The sequence below is a fragment of the Crocodylus siamensis genome, chromosome 2 (genome assembly GCF_052110815.1).
Source record: "Crocodylus siamensis isolate JL-2025a chromosome 2, ASM5211081v1, whole genome shotgun sequence".
Lineage (NCBI taxonomy): Eukaryota > Metazoa > Chordata > Crocodylia > Crocodylidae > Crocodylus > Crocodylus siamensis.
Genome location: NC_143396.1, coordinates 194852921 through 194866347, shown reverse-complemented (window position 1 = coordinate 194866347; position 13427 = coordinate 194852921). Strand labels below are relative to the sequence as shown.

The following is a 13427-nucleotide window of genomic DNA, read 5'->3' as shown; positions in this document are numbered from 1 at the left end:
GTGCCAAATTCTCCTATGCACACTCATGTAAACTAGAAGTAACTCCAGTGAGGTAAACAGTGATAGTAATATCAAAGCTCAACTAAAATAAAGAAAAGGCCTCTGAAAAGCAGGTCTCATAACTATTTTGTTTAACTAATGTTTCAAAGACTAGTGCTATAAAACACTCATAGTACTAATTTCCTTCCTTAAAATATAAGAATTTAGGAATGCATGTAATATACAATGTAGAAATGCCTGAGATTTTAATGACCTATACATGCTTATATGGCAGAGAAACATCAAGACAAGTATAGAGCAGTGATTCTCAACCAGAGTGCTTTGAGATCCTTTCAAGAGTGCTGTGGGGTGCCACATGATGTTAGCATTGTTAAGTTTACAAGCATGTTTCACAAGACAAACCCAGAGATTTCAAACAGAAATCCATAGTTGTGGTTTTTCTGAGTTCTTTGCAACAGAAAAACTGCTCTACTTTCGTTTTGGTTTTTTTTGCTTACAGAAAAATAGAGTGAAAACTAAACTGTAATTTTCCAAGGGCTGCCTAGTTGAGACCCTTGGGTGTGTCCCCATGTGCAGGGTTGTGCAGTTGCCACAGCAAAAATAGCAGGAGTACAAATTTGTGCCACTGCTTTTTGCCTCTTTGCACGCCCCTGCACATGGGGTTGGTATGGGGTAAGTTGTTGCAGGTGCAGTAGGACAGGCTGAAGCCAGCACTTGGGGTGGCTTTAGCAGCCTGGCTTGCAGTCCTGGGGGCCTCCTGGGGCGGCAGCAGTGACAATCTGTGCTCTTGGGCTGGCCAGGCGCCCTTTCTGGTGGCACACACTGCTACTGTATGTGCTGCACTGCTTTTTTAGCAGTGTTTTTTTCATTTTTTTTATACCAGGATCTCCCACTGTCAGAAAACCCACCATGCTGCCCATTAGCATCACATGCACTGCATGTGCATTCTTGGGGATGCACCCCTTAGCCATGTGCAGACAAGCAAGCACATGCATGCTGCGGTGTCTCAAAGCAGTTTGAGATGCCACAAGAGGCATACTGGAATTGAAAAAATGTTCCCTGTGCTGCATATTTGCAGTGCAGATTCTAAATTTGATACTGGGAAATCCCGGTATAAAAAAAGCATGCTGAAAAACGTTGTGCAGGGTGCATTCCTGAAGCATGCCCTGAAGCAACTGGACACAGTCTTCCAGAAAGACACTCTAGCACCTAGCCAGAGTATCTCTATGTAGCCCCCCCCATGGCGTACAGCTTCCCTGCAGCAGCAGCAGGCTGTCAAGGTGCTCGTGGACAGCTCCTGGCAGAGGCCCGCAGCGGCTGCACATGGTGCACTGCCAGCCCAGCCCGCTGGTGCACACCCTCAAACAGGACCAGGCCAGATCTTGCTGTCACCCAGGCTCCTGGGACCACTCATGAGAGCTGTGCACCCTTGGGTCCTGCCTTCATGTGTCCCATGCACCACTGCACCGGGCCAGCTCCATGGAGGCAGGACCCTGCCCAGCTCAAGGGCACGTTGCTCTTGTGCGAGTTGCTAGGAGCCCAGGAAGCAGCAAGAGCTAGCTTGGTCTTACCTGAGGGCACACACCAGCAGGCTGGGCCAGTGCAGTATGGCTCTCTTCCAGGAGCTGGCCACAAGCAACCCGATGGCTATTGCTGCTGCGGTGAGGCTGTGCACCGTGGGGAGGGGGGCGGGGGACCCACCCCTCCCACATAGTCCTCCCACCCCCACAGTTCCCCCATACCCACAACACCCCACAATCTACCCACAAACCCCACACCCCACCCACATACCCAACTCCCAGAACGCACACTCACAGCCCCCTACACAACCCCCACAAACCTCATCCCCACTAATCCTACACCCACCCACAAACCTCCCCAAGCTCCTGGCAAAAACCTCACACCCCCTCCCCCACACAAATCTCACACCCTGCATACCCAACCACCAAATGGGATGGGACCGGCTGGTGGGAGCCACAGCTGCACGGGCAACTACCACACTGTAGCCCTGCCCCATGCCCATACTGGTGCTGGGACATGACATGCAGCTCTGCCCTGGGAGTGCTCCTGGTCCCAGAAACAACTTGAGGGGTGCAGGAGGCTGGGCTGCAGTGTCCGTTCCACAGCCCAGGTGTCCATGAGGTTCTGGCAGCCATGGGCCTGCAGGTCTAAGGGGGAGGATGATGTTGTAGGTGACAGCAGATCACAGCCAGGCAGCTACCCCCACTTCCAGACTGCTGCAGTGGGTAGAGGGTGCAGGAGCCACTCTAGATTAGGGCTGCCTCAGCAGTCCAGCTGGCTCAAGGAACTAGACCCAAATGGGGATTGTATGGCTGCCTGGGGGTAGTATACAAGCACTACAGCACAGCAACCTGCATCTCTGGCTGCCAGTAGGCTGTGGCTGCACAGTTGGCCTGCAGTCAGCACTGCTGTCATGTCTTTTGGTGCCGCCACTCTGCCACCTAGGCAAATATCGTCCAGAAGATGTGCTCATTATGGTGGCCCACTTTGAACTGATGAAGTGCGTCTTCCTAGCCATTTGGGGCCCGGACATCAGTCACCTCATCTGCCCTCCAGCTGGGTCCCAAATGCTGGCCCTGGATAAGCTCTTCAGCCTGGGCCCCACCACTTGCCTCACCAGAAGAGATTCTGGTGTTCCCTGTTTTAAAATGGCAAATTCTCTGACTTAAAAAAGCAAATTATCTCATTAAAATACCCAAAATCTGTGTTCTTCCACAATTAAAATGAAACTCCACTATATAGAGAGAGATCAGTTGGGCAATGTTTTATTGATATAGTTACAAAAAAATATTAATGTGGAAGCCTACCAGTGCCTCTATCATCATAATAAAATGAATTTTAAACATCTATACACTTTGGCATTTGCTTTTGGGTTTTTTATCATAGAAAAATCAGAGCTGTCCCTGCCCACTTTGCTCACCAGGATGTGGGCACGCAGGGTGTGAGATTTGTGAGGGGATGTGAGGTTTGGGCACAAAGGGGTGTGGGGGGATTTGTACATGGGTGTAAGGTTTGTGGGGGGCGGGTTGTGGGTGGATTGTGGGGGAGTTTGTGGGTGTGGAGGGACTGTCCCATGCCCACCCACCCCTCAACCCACAGCAGCAACAGCAGCAGTGGCCATCAGGGTGCTCATGGCCTGCTGTTGGCAGAGACCCCTGGCAGCGTTGCACTGCCTCAAACCCAAGATCTGCACATGGTTCTGGCCCAGTCGCTGGCATGCACCCTCAAACACAACCGGGCCACTCTTGCTGTCACCCACAGCTCCTGGCACTGCACACAGAAGCTGTGCACCATCAGGCCAGGCCAGCTTCTGCCTCCATGTGGCCCATGTGCTATCAGGCCAGGCCAGCTCCATGGAGGCAGGAGCTAACCTGGACCAATAGTGCATGTGTGGTGCCAGGAGCCAGGGGTGACAGCAAGAGTGGCCCAGTTCTGCCCAAGGGTGCATGCCAGTGGCTGAGCCAGCACCATGTGCAGCCACCAGACCTAAGGTGGTGCTATGCTGCCAGGGGTCTCTTGCAACTGCGTGCCATGAGCACCCTGATGGCCACTGCTGCTGCTGCAGGGGGGCTGTGCACCATGTGGGGTCAGGTGGGAGACCCACCCCTCCCAAGCAGTCTCCCCCATGCCCACAGTCTTCCACCCCCCCCATGTCCTTGCTTACCTGGGACAGAGCCTGGGTCTGAGCCATCACTGCAGCTTTGTCCCATTCCTATTTGCCCCAGCACGATGAGGCAGCATGGTGGAGCAGCAGGGGCACATGGCAGGTATAGAGACAATCTGGCCAGATGCCAGAGCATCTCCTTGGAGGACCCAGCCTCTGGTTGCTTGGACATGTTGCAGGAGCATGTCCTGCATTGGTTTTTCCGGCATGTTTTGATTTTGGGTTTTTTTATATTGGGATTCCCTGGTATCAATTTTAGAGTCTGTGCTGCAAATATGCAGTGGGGGAAACATCTTTTCATTCCTAGCATGCCCCATGGCATCTCAAAGTGCTTTGAGGTGCTACAATGGGCATGTGCTCATTTGTCTGGACACAGCTCTTGAGTCTATGTGGGGTGCCTTAACTCTAAAACATTTGAGAACTGATAATGTACAGGATAGCATCTGGCAGTAGAAAAATGAAATTGGTTTTATATACTGTCACTTTTTTACTTGAGATATGGAATCAAGTCAGGTCTGAATTGATTCCCTGTATTAGGAAAGGAAAGGACAGGACAGGAATAAAAAAACCACAAACCTATTTCCTCCTCTTTTGCTGAATCCTCATATACTGTCACAGAGTCATAGGAGCAGTCTTCATTTTCTTCGGTTTCAAAAGACTGATAAGTAAGCTAGAAAGGGAAGAAAGAATCAGATTGTGGAGCTGAGAGTAAGAGATGGGAAAGACCATTTATAGGTCTTTAATACACTAGATGATTTTTCTAAAAGGCCAAGTTTTAAGATAGATGATGTATACCTATAAAATTAATACTACCATATTTATTTGAATCTAAGATGAGGGGTTTTTTGAGGATTCAGAATGAGGGAAAAACCCATGTCTTAGGTTTGAGTATGGGCTAGGCAAACAGCTGCGGAAGCTCTGAACAGAGCAAGGTAGCGGGTGCTTGGAGCAGAGGGAACATGGAGGGAGGGGGCATGTAGTGCACTGGGAAGCATGAGGAAGGGGTGCATGGTACAGGGGAGAGCAAAGGGGAAAGGGTGGCAAGAGGATTGTAGGGAAAGGGATGCGCAGAGCAAGGGTTCGGAACCTTGGAAAAGGGACTTGTGGAGCATAAGGAAAGGGCACGGTTCAAGGGTAGCATGGAGTGAGGGGAGTGAAGAGAAAGAGGAAGGGTGCATGCAGTGCAGGGGGAATGAAAGGGAAAGAGTTCTCAGCGATGTGGGGAGCACAGGGAAGAGGCAGCAAGAAGAGTGCAGGTGAAGCAATGTGTGGTGTGATGGAAATGGAGGAAAGGGTGGAGGGGAAAGGGCATGGGAAAAGGGACATGTGAAATGCAAGGGAAGGGCATGGAGGAAAGGGAACAAGGGGAGAACAGGAAGGGGCATGTGGAGCAGTGGGGGTGCACCTCTGTTCTCAACCCCAAGCAGGGCTGGAGGCTGGATCTGAAACTGCTGTTCCTGCCTTGGCTGGCCAGGTATGCCATGCCCCTGGCAGACAGAACCAGATTTGGGGTGTAGGGGAAGGGAAACAGGCACAAGAGGAGAACAAGTGGCAGAAGGGAGAGGGCAGTGGGGTGGGGACAGGTGGTAGGTGGGAAGACGCATTGGCAAGGGCAGAGGGGGTGACAAGGAGCATGGGGCAGGCTGCCTGTCTCCATAGCTGCTGCTTTCTCTGTCATTAGTTTCCCTGCAACACTGGTGTTAGTGGGGGTGAGTTTAAGACAACCCTGCAATAACTGCATTCTAAACATGGAAAGTTAAAACAAATTTATAATTTTCTATGTCTAGAATCTAAGAATTGGGAAGCCATCTTAAATTCAGTCATCTTTGATTTGGGTAACACTGAAAAATGCAAGGTTCTCCACCTTGGGAAGAAAAACCTGCAGCATCCTTATAGGCTCGACAGTGCTATGCTGGCTAGCATTATGGAAGAAAGAGCCTTGGGGGTCATCATTGACCACAAGATGAACATGAGCCTGCAATGCGATGCTGCGGCTAGTAAAGCGACCAAAATGCTGGCATGCATCCATAGATGCTTCTCAGGCAAATCCCGGGACGTCATTCTCCCCTTGTACTCGGCCTTGGTGAGGCCACAGCTGGAGTACTGCGTCCAGTTTTGGGCTCCACAATTCAAAAAGGATGTGGAGAAGCTTGAGAGAGTCCAGAGGAGAGCCACACGCATGATCAGAGGTCAGGAAAACAGACCGTACGACAACAGGCTGAGAGCCATGGGGCTCTTTAGCCTGGAAAAGCACAGGCTCAGGGGTGACCTGATGGCCACCTATAAGTTTATCAGGGGTGACTACCAGTACCTGGGGGAACGTTTGTTCACCAGAGCGCCCCAAGGGATGACGAGGTCGAACGGTCACAAACTCCTGCAAGACCGTTTCAGGCTGAACATAAGGAAGAATTTCTTTACTGTCCAAGCCCCCAGGGTCTGGAACAGCCTGCCATCGGAGATGGTTCAAGCACCAATGTTGGACACCTTCAAGAGCAAACTGGATGCTTATCGTGCTGAGATCCTAAGACCCCAGCTGACTTCCTTCCCTTTGAGCGGGGGGCTGGACTCAATGATCTTCAAAGGTCCCTTCCAGCCCTAATGTCTATGAAATCAGTACAGTAGATTTTATCATCAGAAGTGTATGAAGAGAAAAAATATATTGTTATTCCCTGGCCAATAAGAGAAATACTATTTTAATTTATGTTAAGAATAAATCAAAACCTCAACTACAAACATCCTCCAAATTTTGAAGACAACTGACTTTATGCTGGGATCCAGATCTACATATTACAGCTGGTTCCATTGGGTCAGACCAATGCATCAGATGTAAAATGTCCCCACTTGTTTTTGGGGCAGGAAACAGCTGTCACCTGGGAGCACTACATAAGAATCAAAAGTATAAACAGAACTAAAAGTTTGTATCATCAAATCTTAATATCTTAAATGTAATTTAAACTGAATTTGTCTTTAAATTTATAATTTGTTTCTTAGTACATCAAATGATCTAAGCAAAATGAAAGAAGGAACAGGAAGGGCTTATATTGTACCAGAATGACATGGTCCTCCGGAGCATGAATAATCCAGTGACACTGTGCCAGGTTACTGTAGGGTTCAGGATAGTGCATGCTTTGTATCACCCCTGCTTTAAAGAGGACAGCTAAGGACCCACAGCCAGAATCTGGAAACACACACAAGGAAAAATCAGAAGGAAGCAAACACTTTCCTTGTTTTATGTACAAAGGGAAAGCTGCCCTTAGATCCTAGCAGTCCCAGTGGAAAAGAAATGCCACCCACCGCAGTAACAACCTTCTCCTAAATTTGCAAAGAGCAGTCTGTAGGCATGAGGGCCTGCACTGAAGGCCAGAAGACTGCATGTCTTTTTTGGAGATCAGAATGAAATGATAACCCAGCCAGGGGATGGGATCCTGCCGATACAGTCTGGGGCAGCAGTTCCCTTAGATTGAGGGTGACTGGAGCAACTGCAAGCTGTAGAAGCCCTCATATAGGAGTTCCTTTATCAATGAATGAAGCCAGTTGCCAGCTACAAATCCAGATACACACATGCACTTTACTCTAATCAGCTCTTCAGTAAAGCATCACCATCTACACGGCACCCCTATTAGGCTGGAGTAAACTAATTAACTCTGCCGCAGGATAGTACTGCCCAACACAAGTACTACCCTATGGCAGAGTTATTTACCCTACCACAACACACATGTAGACAGTGACTGGGGTTGGCTGGGGCACCAGGGTGCTACAGTGTGGCGGCTGTCTGCTAGATAGCCGTGCACTGTAAGCACCCTTATGCCCCTGCCAGTCCCTCCACAGCCCATTGAGCAGGGGCTACTCTGACCTAGCTCAATATGCTGCTGTCCTGGGCACGTGTAAATGTTGCATCCAGGGGCAATAAACTCTGGTGAAAACTGCACCCACTTTCTCCTTTTTTAAAGCCCCAAACCAGGCCTCAGCATGAACTCAAAGTTAGCCATCACTTCCTCAACACACATGTCTAGCAACACAAGTACAGAACAGCTAACTTCAGGTGGGCACTGACTTGGTACAATGAACCGACAAGAAATGTTTAATACTACACTAACACTTACCAGGAAGAGCATCCGGTGAAACTGCTTTGTATGTCATGGAAAATCCAGCTCCATACTCCTTATTATCAGAGACAAATTTCAGCCTCACACTGTTGTAGCCCACTAAAATTGGTGACGGAGGATCATCACCACAGAATTTCCCTGCAATTAGAAAATTACAATAATTTAAAACCTCAAGAAAGTTCTTTGAGAAAATGTATACAGGGGTAGCTACTAAAAGACTCAGCCACAGTAGCTGGTTGTAAATTTCCAACAATATGAATACAATTACAATTCTTATAGGCTCTTAGTTTATTGGCTGCCTGCCTTCTTCTCACTATCTATTTAAAATAAAATGAAAGAAAAATGCGTAGTGACAGGTTGCTAATAAGACAGACTAACTTCCGGTGATTAGCTGGGCTAATCATGGTTATGTATGTACTCCTATTCTGGATATGCAAGTGTGTATAAAGCCATAAAAATGTAACTGGCCAGAAACTCACAACGGATATTTAATAGAAATGGCAGGTTGTCCCATGTTTTAGCCCTAATAGCTGAGTAGTTAAGGCACTTAGCAAGGAAGCAAGATAACTGGGTTTCAAGGAACCCTCCCCTGCCCTTCCCCTCCCTGCTCAAGGGTTTTGAACCTGTTTCTGAGTTCTTAGCACAGTACTTTAACCACCACACCATCATTATCCACTCCTTTCTCCAGTGCTCCTTTTGAAGATGGCCCCCGGGCAGCCAAGAGCAGGTAATATGTAGGGGCAGGACAAAGAATATTAAAGCAGTGTACCCCTGGTGGTTGGATGTGGAGCAGTGTATCCCCAGCGGCCAGACGTGGAGGTGGGGGAGGTGCATGGCTCCACACGTGGAGGTGTCATGTGGGAGCTTCCCCCACACCCCGAGTCCAGCCAGGTGTGCGGTGCCGGCACAGCATGGTGCGCAGCAGTACTCCATCCCTGCCCACCCACGCATACCCCCTAGGGCCTTCTTAAGTGTCCCTGGGGGGTATGCATAGCCCTGACAGCCCCTGAACTAGCGGAGATGCAGATCAGTGGGATTGCTACTGCCCTGGAGGAAAGGGGGCTATGGGTTCTACCCTGGACCCTTGTTCCCATTTGGACCAAATGTCCCCACTATGCTGCTTTCCCATCTATTTTATCCACTATTAAATGCAGGGGCCAGTGGCTGAAGGAGCTGGACAGAGGACTGGACTAATGCCTAATTTATGGTGTGCTGGCTAGAGCACTTTGCTAGGATGTAAGAGAAATATAGGTTCAAATTCCCTCTGGGTGAGAGGACCCATAACCTAGATCTCCTGCTTTATAGATGAGTGTCCTAACCATGCAGCTACAGGGGCTACAAGATGAACAGGTTTTCCTCCCTCTCCCTTTTTCCAGGAGTTGCGCTCAGCTACATGCAATGCATACCTAAGCAAAGAACAGACCATGGATGCTCAGTCTATGTATGTATGTTTGAGCGTCCACACTGCAGGGGTAAGTCAACTGCAAGCAGTGTGTAAGAGACAAAAACTGAACTTGCACAGATAGTAAACTGCCATTTCAGCATGTGAAGTAAAACAGAATTCTGTTCCAAGTCTATGTCAGTTAAGTATTTCCATTAACTGCAGCAGTAGTAAGCTGTTATCTAGCAATCAACACAATAGAAACAGAGATGGGCTGCAAAAGAGCTTTGACAGTCCACTTTTTTGCTGAAACAACGGCCTATCCTGGCCAATATTGAGACTTGAAGACTGGAAAGAATCTGTTGTTTCCTTGAGTCCCCTCGTGGTTTCCTTGAGTTCCTTCAGTCCCCTTATTGTTTATGTTCATCTGCTATCTCTTGTTTTAGACTATGACCTGTATGAGACAGGAACTTACTCTATTCTGTTTGCGTACAACATCTACCACAGTGAAGTGCTGGTCCATAACTCGGATTTCTAGGCATTACCATAATACCAGCACCACCATATATAACATGCACAAATAGGTTATGTGTGATCAGTGGGTTGTACGTAATGAGAGACAGCCCAAAACTAATGGATCTAGTTTAATTAAAAATTAATATTGATGGACTTTCTAAAATATTTCATAGAATCAGTAAACAGCAACTCACCAACAAGCCTGTCATCTTTTGAATACACCAGCAGGGAATCATAGTCACAGAACGTGTCTGGCTCTACATCAAAGTGGGAAAAATTAAGAAGTACGTGCATTCCTTTTGGGACAAGAAGAGTCCACACACACAACCTGGAAAGATACATTGGGTAAGTTCCTGTTTACATATCATACGACGAATTAGAACTGCAAAAGTATTACAAGTAGTTTTGGAAGAAGGAATGTATTTCAGCTACTCACTGGTTGTTTTCGTAGAAATGCTTGGGACTTTCAGGGAAATGTAATGACCCTTCATTGCCATGCAGCTTGCCATCCTGACTGCTACATGAGGCTGCATTGTGGGATTTGAAATGAAACAACAGAAAGTTAGGTTGTATGGAACAGTAGAGGTTCTTCTGATATCCAAGGGAGATTAGTTGTAAGATTTCCCTACCACATTTTTGTCATGAAATTGTTTTTATCTTCTGCCTTTCCTCCCCAATTGTATGAAAACAAGCCCATTTTAATGCATAGTGAGATCAGAAAAAACCCTATTGAATTTAAATTCTTTCATAATGTTAGTTTAAAAATGTAAGTGCTGTAATTTTTATAATGAACAAGATACCTGACCATTGAAGAATTGCATACAAATATGCACAGAGGAGTTGCAAACCAAAACATGTAAAATAATACTAACTCTAAAATATGCCCAATTTCTCTCTAATATTTTGATTCAGTGCTGCAGTAGGCATCTCTCAGCAGACTGGTACATCATTAGGCATATTTTAAGTGACAATAATTTCATTTAAGTGCTCAAATAAACTCAAAAACATTGTTACGAGTAGAAGTAGAAGTTTTCCCTACTGGCTTCCCCACCTAACAACATTCCATAGTTTACCACAAAAAAAAACAACCCTCCCAAAATAAATTATTTTTCATTATTTGTGACTGTGTTTGGATCTATACAGGATAAAAACCAAAAACACACTTTTCACTGACAATTTGGCAGCTAAGCACCTAGTTTCTATTAGGAATCAAAGCAAAGGAGGCACCTAGACACCATTTGTTCCTCCTGAAATTTTCTCTACTTTGATAAAAATTAATTAAAATTTAAAGACCCAATTGACATAAGACTGGTTTCTATTACACTTAAGTTGACCTGCACCTGACTACATAAACAGTACAGGTGTGATAGTAAGAATGTCATGATCAGTTTAGCCCCAAAATCAAATTAATCATCCTTCACATAGTTTGCTCACTCTCTGCATTTTCATCCTGGAAGTACTAAAAGTGCATCTCTCTCTTACTTTCTGTATAGAATCAATTTTACTTTACAGTTCTCAAATGCTGCTTTAGTTTTCATTCCACATTTGCATTTCAGTATCATTTATTTTTACATTGGGACTTCTATGGGAACTTTTTTCAAGTGCCATTCATTTCTTTTTGAGAGCAACAGGACTTAAACATATGCCTATATTCTTTACTATATAAGAACAAACTTATTATATTTACTCAAATTTAAGATGAGATTATCCCCCCATTCAACATGGGGGGGAAAGCTCCTCATCTTACATTCACATACAAAGAAACCTCTTAAAATGCATTAGCCAAAGCAGCACCTGCTCAGTAATGAAAACCAACCAACTATAAAGTTGATTACATGCAGCCAACATGGAGCATGATTACCAAACACATAACTAAGGATCCTGGTTCTCTGTTTAAAAATCACAAATTCACTCATTAAAAACCCCCCAAAATCTGCATTTTTCCATTATTAAAATGAAACATCACTCTGTATGTAGGTATTAGTTGAACACAGTGTTTTATTAATATATTTATAATTTTAAAGCAATTCGTGCCTCGATCACTAAAATAAAATAAGTTCTAAATATCTATAAATTTTGGCATTTGATTTTGGGTTTTTTTATCATGGAAAAATCAGAGCTTCCCCTACCCGCTTCACTCACCAGGATGCAGGTCCAACAGTGGCTGTCCCCCACCCCTGCCACACCCCACTGCTTTGTGGCACTGAGCAATCCTGATATGCCAGTGCCCTGCCCATGCCATTGCCCCTCGCTCCCAAGCCACAGCCCTCCAGCCCTGCTGGTGCACCTCACTCTTGAGCTAGAGCAACACCCCCCCCCCAGCTCTGCCAGTGCTCCTCACTTCGGACCCGCAGCCCCCTGGCTCTGCCAGTGCCCCTCACTCCCCAGCCACAGCCCCCTGCCCCTCCCAAACCCAACCAGAGAGAGCCCTCAGCTGCCAGGGCTAGGGGACCAGGGACCCGGGTCAGCAGCCCCCTGCTCCCTCCCCCCCAGCAGTGCCCAAGCCCTGGCTACTGCCCATGGGATGTGGCGGCTGCTGTGCACCAAAGTGGAGTGTGAAACCCAGCTCCCCCTCTGCCATACACGGCACCGCTGAAACCTGTCAGGAGAGCAGATGCAGGCTGGCCGCTGTGGGCCTGGGTGTCCCCACCCTGCTGCCTTCCCCCAGCGGCCTCCGTAGCCCAGTAGGTGGGACCTGGCGTGGGAGAGCAGAGCACAGTAGGGAGGCTTGGTGTCACTGCTGGGAGCCGTGAGCCACCATGGCAAGGTGTCCCCTGCCCACCTAGCACCAACAGGGGGCACAACTCTGTGACACCACATCCACTGCTGCCAGGTGGGAAGTCAGGGCCTCACCATGGCGGCACAGGGCTCCTGGCAGTGGTACCAAGCCCCCCTGCACCACTCTGCTGCACCGGGCAGAGCCAGGAGCCCAGAGCCTGCAGCAGCCAGTCCATATCTGCCTCCGCCCTGCACACAGATCTGGGGGGCAAGTGCCTACCATGCCCCCCCCAGGAGTGTACAGAGTGGCAGGGAGCCAGCCCACTGCTACCCCACTGATGAGCTGCTCACAGCTCCCTGCCCGGGCCCCTTGGCCATGCATTCTCATCCCAGCCCTGGACCCCAAGCCCCACAGACCCCAGCCAGGCAGTGTCCCAGCCCTGCCCAACTCTCTCCCTCTGTCCCTCACTATGGAGGCCCATTTTCCACCCTACAGACCTACCTGTGGGGAGCTGCAGGAGCTGCTCTCCACATTGCCTGGCTGCCACATACATGTGTGCACACAGACATACATATGGCACCCCCTGCCTGATCGCCCTCCTCCCACTCCCCCGGGCCCCTTGCAGGCTGAAACTCTGCCAGCGTGCAAGGGGAAACCCTCTGTTTCCTGCATTTTTCTCCTTTAAATGAGAAAAATCAGCTTTTTTCTCTTAAACAGAAAATCCACATTTTTCTCCTTAAAATGAGAAAATCCATGTTTTTTTCACATTTTTCCATGGTGAATGGAAAAGCTGGATTCCTACACATAACCCATATCGGGCAAACACTGGTGGGAAGCTTTGTTTTTTGTGGCCCTTAAAAAAGGGCAACTGCTTCCCCTGAGTGGAATAAGCACCTGACCTGGACGTATTGCAATACTAGGCTAGCACTTGGAGAGACCAGAACAAGCTCCAACACCCTCCTTTGGTGCCACAAATGCTGATGGGAACTTCTTTGTTTTTTGTCCGGGTGAGATCCTTAA

The 13427-nt window shown here is 47.8% G+C and overlaps 1 protein-coding gene across 10 annotated transcripts in view; it reads right to left on the bottom strand.

The window, feature by feature from the left end:
* Nucleotides 1-13427, bottom strand: part of OVCH2 (ovochymase 2) — a 40346-nt gene that overhangs the window by 10467 nt on the left and 16452 nt on the right. For all 10 annotated transcript variants that reach the window (XR_016440263.1, XR_016440264.1, XM_090032762.1 and 7 more), the window contains 5 exons: nucleotides 10125-10215; nucleotides 9883-10016; nucleotides 7789-7929; nucleotides 6733-6863; nucleotides 4262-4355 (listed from right to left, as the gene is read on the bottom strand). Coding sequence is in view for 8 of the 10 variants with exons in the window: in XM_090032762.1 (XP_089888888.1) it covers nucleotides 4262-4355; nucleotides 6733-6863; nucleotides 7789-7929; nucleotides 9883-10016; nucleotides 10125-10215 (591 nt within the window). In the remaining 2 variants the exon portion in view is untranslated. The remainder of the gene's footprint in view (nucleotides 1-4261; nucleotides 4356-6732; nucleotides 6864-7788; nucleotides 7930-9882; nucleotides 10017-10124; nucleotides 10216-13427) is intronic.